At 37.7% G+C, this 16,841-nt stretch overlaps 1 protein-coding gene across 22 annotated transcripts in view; it reads right to left on the minus strand.

Annotated features, from left to right (window-relative positions):
* BAZ2B (bromodomain adjacent to zinc finger domain 2B) overlaps nt 1-16,841 on the minus strand; it is a 277,861-nt gene that overhangs the window by 63,662 nt on the left and 197,358 nt on the right. For 14 of the 22 annotated variants that reach the window (XM_084644095.1, XM_084644075.1, XM_084644088.1 and 11 more), the window contains 5 exons: nt 11,349-11,414; nt 10,120-10,185; nt 9,378-9,422; nt 9,096-9,128; nt 7,737-7,802 (listed from right to left, as the gene is read on the minus strand). In XM_084644095.1, the coding sequence (XP_084500221.1) occupies nt 7,737-7,802; nt 9,096-9,128; nt 9,378-9,422; nt 10,120-10,185; nt 11,349-11,414 (276 nt within the window). The remainder of the gene's footprint in view (nt 1-7,736; nt 7,803-9,095; nt 9,129-9,377; nt 9,423-10,119; nt 10,186-11,348; nt 11,415-16,841) is intronic. The other 8 variants (XM_084644084.1, XM_084644092.1, XM_084644086.1 and 5 more) reach the window with 2 other exon arrangements.

A 16,841-nucleotide genomic window follows, 5' to 3' on the forward strand; every position in this document is an offset into this window, starting at 1 on the left:
TCCCGACAGGGGAGATGAGCCGCCTGGCGCAGGTCTTAGCTTGCCCCCAGCCCTGTACTTCCCCTTGCGGGGAGTAGGAGACCATCCCCTATTGGCTTTCTTCGACTTCTTGGACGGGGCCGTGGACAGGGATTGGTTCCGGCTCGTCAACAGCGGGGCACTACTCACCGATGCAACGATGCTGGGTGCTGAGTCGGACCTTTGCTCCGGGGCTGGAGTGAGCACTGACTCTATCAGGAGTGCTTTGAGTCTGATCTCAGGCTCTTTCTTGGTCCTAGGTTTAAAGGACTTGCAGATTTGACACTTATCACTTATGTGCCCTTCACCGAGGCATCTGAGACAGCTACGATGTGGATCGCTCATGGGCATGGACCATTTGCAGAGACCGCAGGGCTTAAAGCCTGGGGACTGGAGCATGCCCCGTCCCCCGGCTAAGTCCCTGACAGGACTAACAAAACTCTAACTACTGCTAAGGGCTAACTAACTCGATTACTATGTATACTAACTTTACAAGAACTCTGGTTGGTACAAACGAAGCCTAAGCAATGCAAGTAAGAGCTGCGAACGTTCCATGCACCCTCACTGGCAGCAAGAAGGAACTGAGGGTGGGGGGAGCCAGCGGCATCCCTTATACTGTGCCATGTAGACTCCACTCCAGAGGGCACCAGAGCCACTCCCCTATGGATACTGCTGAGGGAAAAACTTCCAGCACCGGTGCATGTGCCAAGCACACACACCTAATGTGGAACGGACATGAGCAAGCACTTGAAGAAGAATTAGTGTTTTATACAACCATTACTTTTGTGGGACTGCGGGCCTGGATTAGGTCATTAATCAGAAATTAGCTTTCTCTGATCCAAACCACAGTACTGATTTAGTGTAAAATTGCAGGTAGAAACTGCTCAATTGTCATCACATTTAGGAGAAATAAGTAAACAATCTGAAGATGGAAGTCTTCATAGATCCATAGTGTGGGGTTATTTCCTTAACTTTGAAAGATATTATAAATTATATTTTTATATACATAACACAGCCTTTATTCTGAAAAATCTCAGAGCACTTTGACAAACTTAATTAATATACAAATTATACACAAGGATCACTTCACTAAACACTGAAGTGCAGCCATCTCTAGGGTGGAACTTGGCAAACATATGACAATACAAACTCTATATAAATGTTTTGCAGAGGAAGCAATACCTTCTGTAACTGCACTGAAGGGAAAAATTTGGTAGACAAAGTGCTATTATGTGAGCTTCAGTTTGGCTAGGGCACAAGAGTTAAACATTTTTGTTTTTGAAATATTACAAATTGAACTTCATTTTTACATCTCATCCAAAAGATAACACTTCCAGCACTATGCTGGGGCATTGGTTCAGTGCTATCTCAGAGCAAGTAGTGCCAGCTACTGACTCAAAAAGCCAAACAGATTTATTTGTGAGGGTTCAGTGTGTACAATATACCTTAATTTAATGGTTCATTTGAGTGAAAATATACAAGGAAGGGAGTGTGGCTACCCACTGATCTAAGAAGAAAACTACCATACCTCAGAAAAAAATGTAAGTCTTTTCCCTATAGCCGAATAGGAAATGCACTTCAAAATCTCTATGCAAATAATTATTCAGAACAGAAGTATTTATCATAGTGGTATAAAAACCTTTAATTAAGAGATGCGGGAATAGATGTTCTTCCTTAATAATACCACAAATTTCAAATGCTTTCTGAGATACAGCATACTAAAAGTGCTTACGGCTTGAATTTGCTCCCTATTCTTCAGCTTTCGGCAGTAACCATACTATAAAATCAGATAGGTGAGAGATGCTCCAATTTTGTGCTTTTGTTCTCATTCAGGAAAACTGAACACTCAGGACTCTATCCTTGCTGCACTGATAACCCAAATCTTGACTCCTTTCACAGCATTATGTCAACACTGTTTTGTAACTATATGGCAAGGATTTCCCAGTTGCAACTTTTCAAACTTTTCCTAGTAAAAATTATGTTGATCATTAACAGTGTTGCCAACTTTAATGTATACCTCAAATTTCAATTCCACTAGAGTATAGCAATAAAAAAATACAAGCAAGGAAGCACTAGAAATGCTTTGTACACAATGCACTAAACTAATGTGTTAATTTTTATTTTAGGAAGGACATAAAAAACTGGATGGACTTAAAGGATTTGTTGAAACCAGAAAGCAAAACAGCTCAACAGCCAGCTTGTAAAACAATTCAACAGGACTGGTATGAAGGAAGACAAAAAGGTTGGCAGAAAAATGGCCAGGTTATTACAGAACTAAACATCTCCTTAAAAATAAACCCCAAAAGAATATGAATAAATACTTTGTCTCAAGTATGTTGATTCCAAAAAGTCACTGGCCACCTGAAATGCAATCTGCCATACAAAATACTTGAGCTCACTAATTCAGAGTCTCACAAAAGGGTTTACGGATCTGTGAAGCATTCACTTATATCCTATAACTCTATGGGGTTCTGACGGCTTTAAGTCCATTGTTATCTTGATATATCAACTACTAGATACCAGAGGCCAGTCTGTAATTGGTTTATCTTCCACAGAGTAATGAAAGGTTGTAATTGAAGCTAAGGTAGGTGAAGTCCAGATTCAGACAAAGACAGGAAGTATAGGTCATAAATCCCCCCAAAAAACTGCTTGTGTAAAAAATATGCTGTAATTGTTTGACCTAATATCAGACAGCAAACCTTTTTCACTTAAAGTTATAAGCTTTCTAGTGAGAGAAAGAATTCATGGCGAATAGTAATAACTGCACTTTGGACTTAAGAGTGTTTTTCATCCACAGATCTCAAAGTGCTTCACAAAAGTGACCTGCTTTATAAAGAAGATTGACCTGCTTCTGGTGTTCAGATTGGACGTTAAGAAATTTGGGAATTCTAGTCAGAATAGTAAGAGTGACTTGAGACTTCCATGAAGCTGATGACCCAAATGTTGTCTTCTTAAACAAATACATTGAGACGCAGTGTGGCTTAAGATCACTGAGATCACTCAATGTTCTTTAAAGATTCTCCCACATTGAGGTAAATCATGGCCACAAGGGAGGCTGATTGGCCATGATTTAAAGGCCTGATCAGTGCCCACTGAAGTCCATGGACTTTGCATCAGGACCTAGAAGTAGTGACTGCCAGTATCCGCTGAATCTATTTTAGTCTATCCAGTAAAACCACAGCATCTTGAGTTCCTTCAATCACAAAAAATATTTTCATTTGAGTTACGGGTAATAGAAAAATATAGATTCTGCAGTTGCTTAGACAGAGTATGCTGGAGTTTAGAGAATTAAAGAGATTCTAGCATCAATATAAATTGCAGTAGTAATTTACAAATAGAAACAATTATTCTGTAACAATAAAAGAGGAACAGTTTTCAAGTGGCATCGGCACTAGAGGGGGACTCAGGAGACCCAGGCTCAAATACCTCTTCTTTCACAGACTCTCTGTGACACCATGGGCACTTAGCCTTGCTGTACACTTAAAATTTAGATCAACCTAGCTATGCTGCTCAGGGGTATGAAAAACAACGTAGTTAAGCTGACCTATCCCGCAGTGTGGATGTGGCTAGGTCAATGAAAGAATTCTTCTGTTGGACTAGCTACCACCACTCACGGAGGCAGATTACCTACATCCGTGGAAAAACCCCTTCCTGTTGATGTAGGAAGCATCTACACTATAGTGGCATTATGTGCAGCTGTGCCACTGTAGCCCCCATTGCATAGCCATGCCCTGAATCTCTCTGTGCCTCTTCCCCATTTGTAAAATGAGGAAAATAGTACTTCATGACCAGTGCTCAGATGCTACTGATGGGGCCATAGATTTACATAGGCTTGGAGGGATTAGATTGTTATCAGTAAATGTTGGAAAATGTCGATTTCACCAACATACACAAACCAATGAAAAGCCATTTCCATCCATGATCATCTAAATTTACTATTAGGCAAAGAAAGAAAAATGCTGCTTGAGAACTTAGAGTGTGATTTAAGGATATTTACTTTGTACATTTTGACATGTGATGTTGATAGATTGTGTTTTAATGATTGTAAAGCTTTAACTTTAGAATCTCAACATCTACTATCATTAAATATTTATTCTCTGTCCCCCCTTAACTTCTCACAACTGTGAAAATTTAAAATAAATAAAAATAGAAAAAAATGCTTAAACCCCATAATTTTACCCAACAATGACAATTTAAAATTAATAAAAATTTCAAAATAAACATTGATATTATCCATCAAAATTATAAAAAAATAAAATTGAACTCTGCCTAGTCTAGATAGATAGATGTGCTATTAAAAAAAAGCATAATTCTTTCAGTTTTGGGTTGTTAATACAATCTAAGATGTTGTGTACACACACACATGCACACACAGCCAAATTCTACTTTCAACAGCAGTGGCATAAATATTGAGTATTTTCATTCAAATAATCTGAGTTGCTTTGGATTTAAATTGGAATTGCGGAGAACACAATTTGTCCTTTTAATATTTAGCAAAAGTTAACTATTAGTGTTTGCTTTTTATTTACCTTACACAATAAGAAACTGAACTGATTTGAATTTTGCTGAAATGGATGAATAAAATACTTCATAAAAAAAAGTAATATTAATTTAAAATGCATTTTGTAAAGGATAGTGACGTGAAAAACGCTTTAAATATATGTAGACATTACTTCATTTTAGTCCTGGGGGGGACTAGCCATCGTCCCGGACATAGGCAGCATGTTGTGGTTGGATCCCCGCTGATCCTAGCAGAGCCACTACTAGACCCTTGGCCCAGTGGAGTAGGGAGGACCCGGGTCCCCCTACCCTAGGCCACCACCCTCCCCCAAGGGGCAGCCCACTACCCTGCGAATCAGTGACGCCTCATTGCCTCTGGCCACTAGGCCTGCCTACCCTGCAGCCCAGGGACTCCTCATGGACTCTGGCTGCTAGGTCTGCTTACCCTGCGAACCAGGGTCTCCCTCAGAGACTCCAGCCACTATGCCCAGGTACCCTGCGAACCAGGGAACCACTAGTAACTCCGGCCACTAGACCTCGAGACCCTGCGAATCAGGGACCCCCGACAGACTCAGGCAGCGAGGCCTTGACCCCGCAAATCAGAGATTCACCACTGACTCTGAACCTTAGGTTTTATTGCCCTGGGATGCAGGACAATCTTGCCAGTGTAAGTCCATCGGGTATCCTAGCCCAAAGAAATGAGCGCTCAAGGGTTGGGGTGTACTCACCTCACACTAGCTGGGGACCCGCACCCTGTCACAATTACATATAATTTTGACTCTGATTCTGCAAAGACTTATGCATGTATTTAACAAATCCCATAAAACGTAAGGGCTGTGTTTCATAGTAAGCAATGGCCACTAGAAAACTTTGTGAAAAAACAAGCTTATACAAATGAGAGTAATCATTATGCATATTGAGGAGCTTTCCTCACATCAAATTTGCAGACATTTTGAAAATATTTTTTTCAATAGAAAAAAAGTCTAAAAATTTAAAAGACCAAGTCTACAAAATTTCACATTATTTTTCTTTATTTACTAGTTTTCACAGAACAGTTTGGTTTTACTTTGGTCTCCCTTATCAAAAACCCTCATTAGGTCAGAAGAGAAAACAAATTTAGTGATTTGGTTCTAGGGTAAAGTGTGTTAAAATGTTTACACAGTGTAAATTACTGTAAGGTGAATGCACAAATAGTTGAAAGACAGAATTCAGTGGTTCCTCGTGGGAGGGTGTACCTAGAGAAGTCTCCAAGGGGTCAGTCCTGGGTCTGGTACTATTCAATATTTCTATTAATGATTTGGATTATGGAGTGGAGAGTATGCTTATAAAATCTGAAGATCACACCGAACTGGGAGGAAATTAGGATCAGAATTCTAAGCAACCTTGACAAATTAGAGAATTGGTCTGAAAACAACAAGTTGAAATTCAATTAAGACAAGTCCAAGGCAGTACTCAGAAAAATCAAATGCTCAACTACAAAATGAGGAATAATCGACTACGTGGTAGTACTGCTGAAAAGGACCTGGGGGTTATAGTCAATCACAAATTGGATATGAGTGATGCAGTTGCTAAAAAGGCTAATATTCTGGGGTATATTACTAGGAATGTCAGATGTAAGATACAGGAAGTAAATGTTCCACTATTCGGCTCTGATGAGGCCTCAGCTGGAGTACTGTGTCTAAAATCTGCATGCTACACTTTAGAGAAGATGTGGACAAACTGGAGAATGTCCAAAGGAGAGCAACGAAAATGATAAAAAGTTTAGGAAACCTGACCTAAGAAGCAAGATTAAAAAAAAAAACTTTGCATGTTTAGTCTTGAGAAAAGAAGACAGAGGACCTGATAACAGTCTTCAAAATATGGTAAGGGCTGTTATAAAGAGAACTGTGATCAATTGTTCTTGTCCACTTAAGGTAGAACAAGTAGTAATGGGCTTAATCTGCAGCAAGGAAGATTTAGGTTAGACATTAGGAAAAATTTTCTAACTATAAAGGTAGTTAAGCTCTGGAATAGGCTTTTAAGCGAGATTGTGGAATCCCCAATATTGGAGGTTTTTAAGAACAGGTGGGACAAACTTATGACAGGGATGGTCTAGGTTTACTTGGTCCTGGCTCAGCACAGAGGATTGAAATGGATGACCTCTCAAATTCTGTTCCAGCCGTATATTTCTATGATTCTATGAAGCCAACACATTTGGGACTATGTGCCTGTTTGGGGCTATTGCCAGTGCAGAATTTCTGGTACTTTATCTTTGCATTTTTTCAGTAATTTTTGAGAATGAAAACTGCCTTTTCTACCAGTTAATTATGCTTTCCACTTGCTGAATAAGTTGCAAACCTAAAGTTTGGTGAGGCTGCAGCATTAGCAGTTGCTGTGTTTTGTAGCACACAATTGTGTACCAGACTGAATATAGTGGTTGATGCTGTGAGACCTACCTCCCCCCCCTCCCCCTTTAAAAGCCCAACATTCAAGGACCTAGAGAATAGTCAAGGACACACTTGTTGGGTGTTGTAAAAACTATTACTCATTGCAGAGAGTTAAAAAGGTTGAGTGTAGCATAGTTTTCAACAGAAACATTTGTGATTTTTGTTTTCACAAAATTTTCAGCTCTACTCCACAAAAACACCACATAATTTGGCATAATTAGCAATCTTCTAAGTTTCATCTATACTGGAAGGAAGAGTTGTGTTAGCTAATATGTTTTACTTATCACACTGTTAAACACCACTTAACATCTAGGACAAGCAGTGTGTTACTTAAAACATGTTAGTTTACGTGTTTTCTAATACAACTCATTTTCCAAGTACAGATAAAAGCCTGAGAAGCCCATGACTGGAACAAGAAGGGTATTTGAACAGTTGTCTGGGGAAATCTATGCGGCATATGTCCAACCTTATGCCTTGCTTTGGAGAGTACGATTACTGTCTTATTTTTAAAGCATTAAATTCTCACACAAACACACAAAACGTGTGTGTGTGTTGGGGGGAGAATCACATTTGCAAGGAGATACTTATGGTGGCTCTGAAGTCTGAAATGACCTACACAGAAATATTCTGTGATGCAAAAGTACTTTCTGACTCTCAAGTCAGCTGCTTGCTTAACATATCATTTGTTTATAGAAGTTCTGTGTCAATGTTCTGCTCTATGAATGCAGATAGATAGCAGTCAAAATGTTAAGAAAGAAACTGCACACTTTTCAGAGCTGAATGGATACTTACTTCTGCTTTTTTACGTGCTTCCATGGCTTTCATAAGCATCATATGTTGCCTTCTCCTCTCTCGTTCCTAATAAAGCAGATAAAATTAGAACAAGACTCAACCACAGTTACAAAAGTGTCTTTTTTATTTTAAAAACTCAGTACAAGTTTAGCATTAATAGACAAGTCACAATAAATACTATATATAGGACAAGAATGGCCAAGTCTGTGCATGTTTTAGTTCAGGTTTAGAAAGCAAATACAAGAACAATCAAAAGCAAAAAGGTAAAGCAATGAACATGGAGACAGTGTAAAACAGAAAGCATACAGCTTTACTTATGGTCAGTTGTGATGCTCCTTCATAAGCTGGCAGAACAAAAAGCATAATGGTTGGCTGGAACAGGTCAGTTACCTTACATCTGCTATTAGAAAGCTTGCAATTACTAAATGAATAGCCAATTGAACAGAAGGCTGTATTTCTGATCATTTAAAAATATAGTGAAAGGCTGAGTTGAAAATCATTTTAACTTCATGTTTAATTAAAATCTTGCTGGAATCCAATATGCCACCAACAAATAAGTATGCTGAATTTATCTGTATTGAGACCAGTTTTACTTAAACTAGCCATGGTTCATACGCAAACATGAATAAAATAGGATATTCCTATTTACTGATGCCTGTTCCTCAATGCAAAGCCACAAAGGCTGCGCCACAGATTATGTTAACAAATTTAAATGGAACATGACTTATTGTACTACAGAAAAAACTAGATAAGTTCCTTCAACTTTAAAGTTCTAAGGTAAAATCCTGGCCCCACCGAAGTTAATAGGAGTTTGTCATTTACTTCTATGAAGCCAGGATTTCATCCCTAATTTCATTTTTAGATTAAAATATTATGCATTTACCATTTATTGAAAGCTAGTGTGCTCAGCACTGGACAAATCTGGGGAAAGACATGGTCCCAATTTGTAGTGTTCTAATCCAAAATTATATTAAAAGCTTTATACTGAAACCCAACAAATGGGATAAGACTTGCAAAATTTGTACAGTGATTTCCTATTAAAGGTAAAATGCTAATTTTGCATAAATTCATCACTGATTTTACATAATGGTCCAACTCATGTTGTGACATCAGTAATGTAGATTTCCAGTCAACAGCCTCATATATGGATCACAGAATTCAATTTATAACACGTCTGAGACAAGTCATACTTTTTTCTTTAATAGACAAGACAAGCAGATGTATGCAATGCACTGTGCTGTAAAGCCATGCAGCAGTATGTAATATGACAGCAGCCAGTGCTACATTTTATGCATTGCTATGACAACCATATCACAACCAAATCACAATGCGGTGTTAGATGTACAAAAATAAACATACCCATACCATATCTAGTCTATGCCTCTCCAACTCCTGGGAGAAAGAGTTGGCACAACATTATGAAACAGAAATCACAAAGTCGTAAAACCACTTTATAACCCCCACAAAGAGACCCCAATACCAAAGAAAGTCAATAAACCATAAGATGAAAGAAAAATTTATGCAGGAATCAAAATCAGAAATTTATACCAAAATTATTTTGAAGACTTTTCCCCCAAATAGCTTAAGCAGAAGTTAAAAATTAGCATTTGTTACTGTTCTGATAACTGTATGCATACCAACCTGATGTTTCAGAAGAACAGCCTGCTGCCTTCGCATCTCTTTTTCCTTAAACATAAGAACAAAAAGGTGCTTCAAATACCTGACAAATATTATTTAGCAGTAAGATGCAATTTTTTGAGCCATGCTAAAATAGGAAGAATCTGCATTCTCTGTCTCTTTACTCCTTTATTTTCAAACACTTCACATAATATAGGAACAGTTTATGCTACCAAATCTACTGAACTGAGCATCAGGAGATGCCAATAACATTTGGCTACACTGAGAGTGCATGATTTCCAAATACAGCAAGTAAGTTTTTCGGCACTGATAGGGATAAGTGGGATATTTGACTACAACGTTACACAAGTAGCAGCAGAGTTTTCCATTATACTCAACATAAAACAGAAGCGACACTGTACGCAGTGCTATTACATAAGGGTTTGGTGAGCACGTCTAGAACTGCTCAAGCCAAGCATAAGGTACGGATAACTCTAGTATTGACACCTCTATTTATTTATTTTATATTATATATACACACACACACACACACGCACATGCACGTATATATGTATATGCACACAGACGCGTGCACACACGCACACATATGCACAGTACTTACTCTACATTTCTATTACAAATGTAATACCTTATGAAAAAACATTCTGCCAAACCTACAGTTCTCATATTAGTTCACAATTATTATGCACAATCACACAGTTTTTATTTTTGGAAAATAAAAACTCTGATGCTCATCTAAACTAACCTTTATTCGTTTCTCAGCCTCCAATAATTTGGCATTTGCCGCTTCTTCCTTCTTTTTCTTTTTAGCCTGTGCATGCAAAACAGGTCTCAAGGTCATGCAACAACACCACTAAAACTTGAAAATAATCTCAGACTAAATAAAACTACATGCCTCACAAGGTGCAAAACAATACCACATATTATGTGTACATTATAACAGATTTCTTCCCTAGTACACTTTGCATTATCAGTAAGTTCACAATTAACTTTGTTTTCTTTTTAAGGCAAGCCAGAATTATGAAGTCACATTCAAGATTTATTTTACTTGGATATTTGTAACCAAGATACACAGCATATAGGAAAATAGTTATTTTTTAAATATTGTTGGAAAGAGATTAAAATTCTAATCATTATATAAAACGCTATATAAAAAACTTTAGCAATCAATGGTTTACCAGTTTTTTCCATTTTAAAATACATATTTGATGTAACTGAAAATGTTCAGTTGAAGCCAATGTAAGGACTGCTCATCAACACATTTTCGGAATAATATTCCCATCCATTTAATTTATATCAATATCAGTTTTAGTATAAGACAACTGAAACCAAAAAGAAATCTGTTGTCAGACAGGTCAGAAATGATGATCTGAAACAGAAATCTTAAATTTAAATTCCTTTAATTTAGTTGTATGTGACATGGCTACATTATATGAAGCAACCATCTGCAATATGGAAGCTTATGTCTTTTAAAAATAGATCATGCACATTTTTGAAGATCAGAATCATGCTGTTCAAATATCAACTTCACAGCCAAATGTTAAATATTTTCCTTCTTTGTTACTGTAATCTAACTTTTAAAAACAAAGTTTTAAATCCATTCCACAGTCAGAAACTAAATTCCATATAAGGCAGACTGCAATACTATTTTACTCCCTGATTCTGCAAATACATATTTTCTTAACTATAAGCATGAGTATTCCTTTTGTTATCGATAAAACTGTCGTGTTTAAAGTTAAGCATACGGAGAGCAACTGCACGAATGAGACCATAGTTTAAATTATGGATCAATATTCTTAGAATTTCTGAAATAGTGAGACAGTTAATTTGAATCAAGACTGTGGAATTCCTGAAGTAGACCTTACTTTAATCCAGTGGCAACAAACATGCAGTTAAGACTTTTTTCTTAATTATAATGTTCTTGAAACGTATGAACACATTTAAAAAAAATTATACTTAGTTTATTGTTTCTACCTCTAAAATTTGCTGAGCCCGAAGTTCTTTTTCCATTCTGATTTGTTGAATTCTCTTAATTTTTTCCTGCAAGGGGGGGAAAAACATCTTTTAACCCTTTTAAACAACAACAAAAAGTATATAAAAGATTTTTTTTTTACATGAATGAAAAAAAAAGTGAGAAAAGAGCCATAATTATTTTTAAAGGAATGAGCACGTGTACATAAGTACACTTTTTCTGAATCTTACACACATTCCAGTTGATTATTTTGAACTACAATTGTCTGTGTTTGGTATTCTACATTAACATTAGCAAATATTTGATACATCTCTGAAAGCACTGAAAATGGAATCTATGACTGTGGGTTTATGTTTAGGCAGTCACAACAGTTTTTCTATTATACTAACTTAGAGAAAAGGAAGCACCCTGATGACCGCACAAAATATACAGTGTAGGCCAAATCCTGGCTTGCAATGGTGGAGATGTGTAGGGATGGGTAGAAATAGGGGCTGTGGTGCTCGGACACAGTCTGCTTATGCAGGGAATGCTGGGGGCTGTGAAATCTTCATTGCTCCCTGCTATCTGTTGCTTAACTCTTGCAGACATCGGGGGCTGGGAGCATAGCCATTCTTGAACCTTCACTGATCAGGCTACCTGGCATATTGCATGGCCCAAAGTACCTACCCAGTAGCAGCCAATATTTAGCCTAGCCATATCTGATCTGGATGAAGTATGCACAATTAAGTGCTGTATACTTTTATTTCCACTGAAAACTAGCCTATCAAGATGGATAGTCTGAGTTTGGACAACCTTACTTGTATTTCTCAGAAGGGTGTGTGACATTATGCACTACAGAGTAAAAGTAAATAAATAAGTAAAACTGGAAAACAGTCGCCACAGCACTTTCAGTCATGGTCATTCCCAGAGACTTCAGCATGCCTGTGAGCTCCTGAAGCATGGGAGGAGCCTAATGCAGTCACTGTACAGTTTTATTTTACATGTCCTGTGTTGTATACTTTGTGCCTTGTAAAAAGAGATAGTATGTGCTGCAATTGAAAATGTTACGGCATCCTATTTAAGGGTTTATTGTCTCAGAACAGCTGCTTGAGGAACATCAATTAAAAGAGCAGAGCATGTCTATGGATGGATATTCTGTTATCTGGACAAACAGGAGAAAATATGAACCACAGAACTCAGGGCATAGCAAAGCCCTTAACTTATTCCAAGGGATGTCAAAGCAGCTTTCATCAGGCTGTGTCATACAGACAAGCGTTCAAATGGACATAGTATCAAGGCACCTGTAAGAGAAAAGTCTGAGTATGATATGAGCCATCAATTCTCTATTCTGTGTGTTGGAAATTATGTCACCATTGTATTTTTTTGGAGTCTCCAGAGAATAAATATGTCATGAAGAGGAGTCAACTTCATCTCCTCTCAGGGGCATGGTGAGAGTTCCTGCACAGTACCAGAAGTGGGCTCACTATGGTTGGAACAGTTTACTAAAAACAATATTATGCCACCTCTATGTTCTCTACTAAAACTTTCTAAATTTTAAATATGTTAAAAGCCACTCCATTTTCTGTGCTGGAGGCTAAACACATGCCAAAAAAGACTAATGGGGGCGGGGGGGAATCCCCTCTTAACCATACCTTGACCTCCCAGGAAAGAGAAGTGTGAAAAGCACAAAATTAATCCTCTAGAGTCACCCACAGTTTTACCACCATAAGTATATTTAATTAGATTTCTTTAAAATGTGTCTATCCAAAGCTCAAACATCTCAGCTACCCTCAAATGTCACCATACCGCCCAGGGACAGAGGCAGTGAGCACAGATCAAAGAGCTTAGTTGCAGAGTGCCCTGTGGATGAAATTCTGTTCTATGAGCAGGCAGGTAGTTGCACTCTGCCCTAGCTGCAGTTTCCAAATAATATTAAAGGTGTAGCCCCAATGTAGAGTGCAAAATGGCAATCCAACCTCTCTCTTAATACACTACTGACTGCACTATCTCAACTGGAAAATCATTCCACCAATTCACTAATCTCTCTTAAAAAAAAAAAAGCCTCTTACCTGCTGTATGCCATAGTCATATTTAAACCACACTTTTGTCCCCTCATTTTAATCTAACAACTTCAAGTAGATCAAGTTGAATGAAATACACTTAGTTTAGGGACAATAGCACTTCAAATCTTAAAAATTACCATTTTGTTGCTCTCCTCATACGCAAACCCTCTCCATTCCATTTATTATCTTGGTATCCTACCCTTATTCTCTCCATTTTAACAAACTTTTTCTTCAACTAATGTGACCTACACTGCATATTTCACAAATGTGGTACCAATATACTCAGTGTTTTTTGTATAAGTTAGCTAGCATAATATCCTCTTGACACAAGCCAACATACTCTTAGCCTTTACTGTACTACAGAGTGGACTAAAATTTTATATGTTGAGTTTCTCATTTCAAATCCTTTCCCTCTCCTTTCTTTACTCATTCAATTCTATTTTGACTATACTTAGCCACACAAAAAGGAGGACACTATGTTGTATGTGTTAGATGAAACAGTCCTTTACCATGTAAAAGTTTCTAAATGCCATTATCTGAATAAACTGATTAAGTTAACTCAGACTGAAGAGGTTTACTCTCATGCACACAATTGCCAGTATCTTCAAATATTACTTTAATAGGTAATCTCTTTCTATTAACATGTTTGGGTTTTTTTGTATTCATGTTTACTAAGACATTGAGGCCAAGATTCTGATACTACTACTCATAGTGATTGAGTAGCACCTTACTCTGTGAGTGGTCCCAACTGATTCCATGGACAACACAAAGAATAAAGTACCATTCATCATTGGCAGAGATGTTACAATCTGTTCCATGGTTCACTAAACACTACTGCCCTAATCAGAACTGCTCAACTGCATATACTGCTAAGTCAGAGGAGACTCTAGGTGAAGCGGTAGAGTCTTACGTTTTTGGAACAAGAGACTTACGTCCTTTTTCCTCTGTTACCATGACCCTTGCTGGGTCCTCAAACTATCCTGTCTGCCTCCCCAGGTCCCCAACTACAGTCTCTTGCCAGTCTCTGTTTAAACTGGGGAAGTCCCAGTCCAAACAGGGCTGCACTGTGGCAAACTTTAGGAAGTCTGTTAGACAGGGACAGTGTCTCCTTAACAGTGAGCAGTTCTGTTTCTCAGTTAGCTATCACCTGTAAATCTTTCGTTCTCCTTGACCCCTTGCCCAGTTTCCCATTCACTTGGCAGCAACAGGGCAATCACAGGGGACACGTAGAAAGAAAGATATGTACATAGTTATCTGAAAAGTGGAGCGTCTATTCCACTGGACCGCATTAGGTATGCCAGACTGTGCCTCCCTGTGAACATTATTAGGATCATGACTTGCTGGAGAATCTAGGGCAGATTTGCAGTAAAAGGCAGATTGGGGTGTTGAGGAAAAGGAGGCAGGGCATGTGGAGGGGAACAGGTGCACAGGGAAAGTGTCTTCTTTACACTAAACTTTAGTTAGTAAAAAGTTTCAACATGGATAAAAGGTTTCCCTTATAACCCCACAACCCCATAACAATATCCCACTAAACTCTCATTCCCAGCCTCCCTAATGTACAGACACCACACAGAGACATACAAAGTGAATAAGGGGAGTCCCCCTGCAGTGAGCAACTTTGCTATGCAAGTTTGTGCTTTGTTCTGTCTGTCACAATAGAGCTGCTCTCCCACAGTCTTTACACATCAGGTGCATTTAAAAAAAAACACATGGAAATCCCTATCCAAAGCTGTGTTAAGTTATAGTTAAGGATGTTCAAGAGTACATTTTCTATCTAACGAAATCACTACAAGGAAATCACCACTTAAGGCAATATTAACATTCACACCACAGCTTACCACCCAAAAATCACATTGCCCACAAAAATTAATTCGGATTTTTCGTGTCTACATAAATCTAATTTTCACTTCCAGCATTCACACACTGACAATGTACACTATCAAGGTTCTCTGAAATCCCATTCAACTGCATAACCTTAACTCTGACCTCTTTTTTTAATTTTTCTTTTTTTTTTAGGTAGAAACAAAACAGCACACAGGTCTTCCTCACAACTTGGTGGCATGTATTTGTTACTGAGGTCAGAGTTAATGCTGCTCATAGAGAAATAAATATTAGAATTCTCAAAGTTTTGAAGTTGAAGTGTGCTTCAACAACAGAAGGATTGTGTTGTTACTACACAGGACCCAGATCGTGCTATGCAAGAACTAGAGCTGGGCAACATTTTTCAGACAAAATGGGGTTGGGGGCAAAAAATACAGATTCAGTGACAACAAAATGTTTTTTTAATTTGTGTTAATTTTGCTGAAATGTTCATTTAGGAAAGAAAAATAGAAAACATATCAAGATATTTCAACATTTTCAAAATGAAACCTTTTGATTGTTTCGTTTTAATGATATTTGTTTTAAAATTGCCTTAGAATTGATTTTTAAAATGTCAAGGACATTTAAAAAATGGTCAAAAATTTTATTTAACTCAAATTATTATTTTTTTTATTTGACTTTTTGATTCCCTGAAAATTTGAGAAATGTTGGTTTTCGGTCAAACCCAGGCTTTTTTTAACTACTTTTTGAAATTGCCAACAAATTGAAAAATATGTTATTCAGCCAGCTCTAGTCAAGACTGACTTGTAATCATTTCTAGATGGTGAGACGATCAGAGCATACATTTTTTCATCCCCATTAATGACTCCCCAAAGCCAAAAACAAATACAGAGAGATCTGGGTTTACTTGTTTCCTGTAGCACTTGAATGCACAGTCCTATTATGTGAGAAGATTCTATAAATAATATAGGCTGACCTCACTTAAATTCGGGTTGAGCGGCAGGCACTTTTTCAGTATGCTGAGCAACACTCTAACACAAGCGCCTTTTTTTAAAAAAACAACTGAGCTACAAACGCAACTGATCAGCAATACACCGTTATAAGTAAGCTCCCTGGGGCAGGGACAATCATTTTGTTCTGTTTCTACAGCACATAGCACAGTTGTGTCCTGGTCCATGACTGGGGCTTCAAGGCACCACTGTAATTTAAATAATAATAAAATCTATAGCAGAAATTGACCAGAAAGGCAGAAATTTATACCAATGTTCACTCTCACAGGTTACAATCAAGATATGGTATCAAGAATGTGATAACAAATCCCGCCTTGCACAGATATCTGGTGAAGCCTGTTTAAAAAGTGCAAGGTATTTCATCTGGAATACGTTCCACTGGCTCCATGGTTGGGTTTTATTATTGGATTGAAATGGAAATCTCAAGTAAACGCTGACTCTTCTTTCCACGCACAAATTAATTAAGGTACTTTTGTGTTTCATTTTCTTTATAAATCAAAGAAATATTGTAACTGTACTGCACAATACAAGGACAGTCAAAGAAATGCTGATCAGGATATCCTGACAATCTTAATAAAGTTCTCTATCAAAAAATCAGAATGCCTAGGTTTTAACTATAAAC

This window comes from Lepidochelys olivacea, assembly GCF_965140295.1.
Source record: "Lepidochelys olivacea isolate rLepOli2 genome assembly, chromosome: 11".
NCBI classification, from domain to species: Eukaryota; Metazoa; Chordata; order Testudines; family Cheloniidae; genus Lepidochelys; species Lepidochelys olivacea.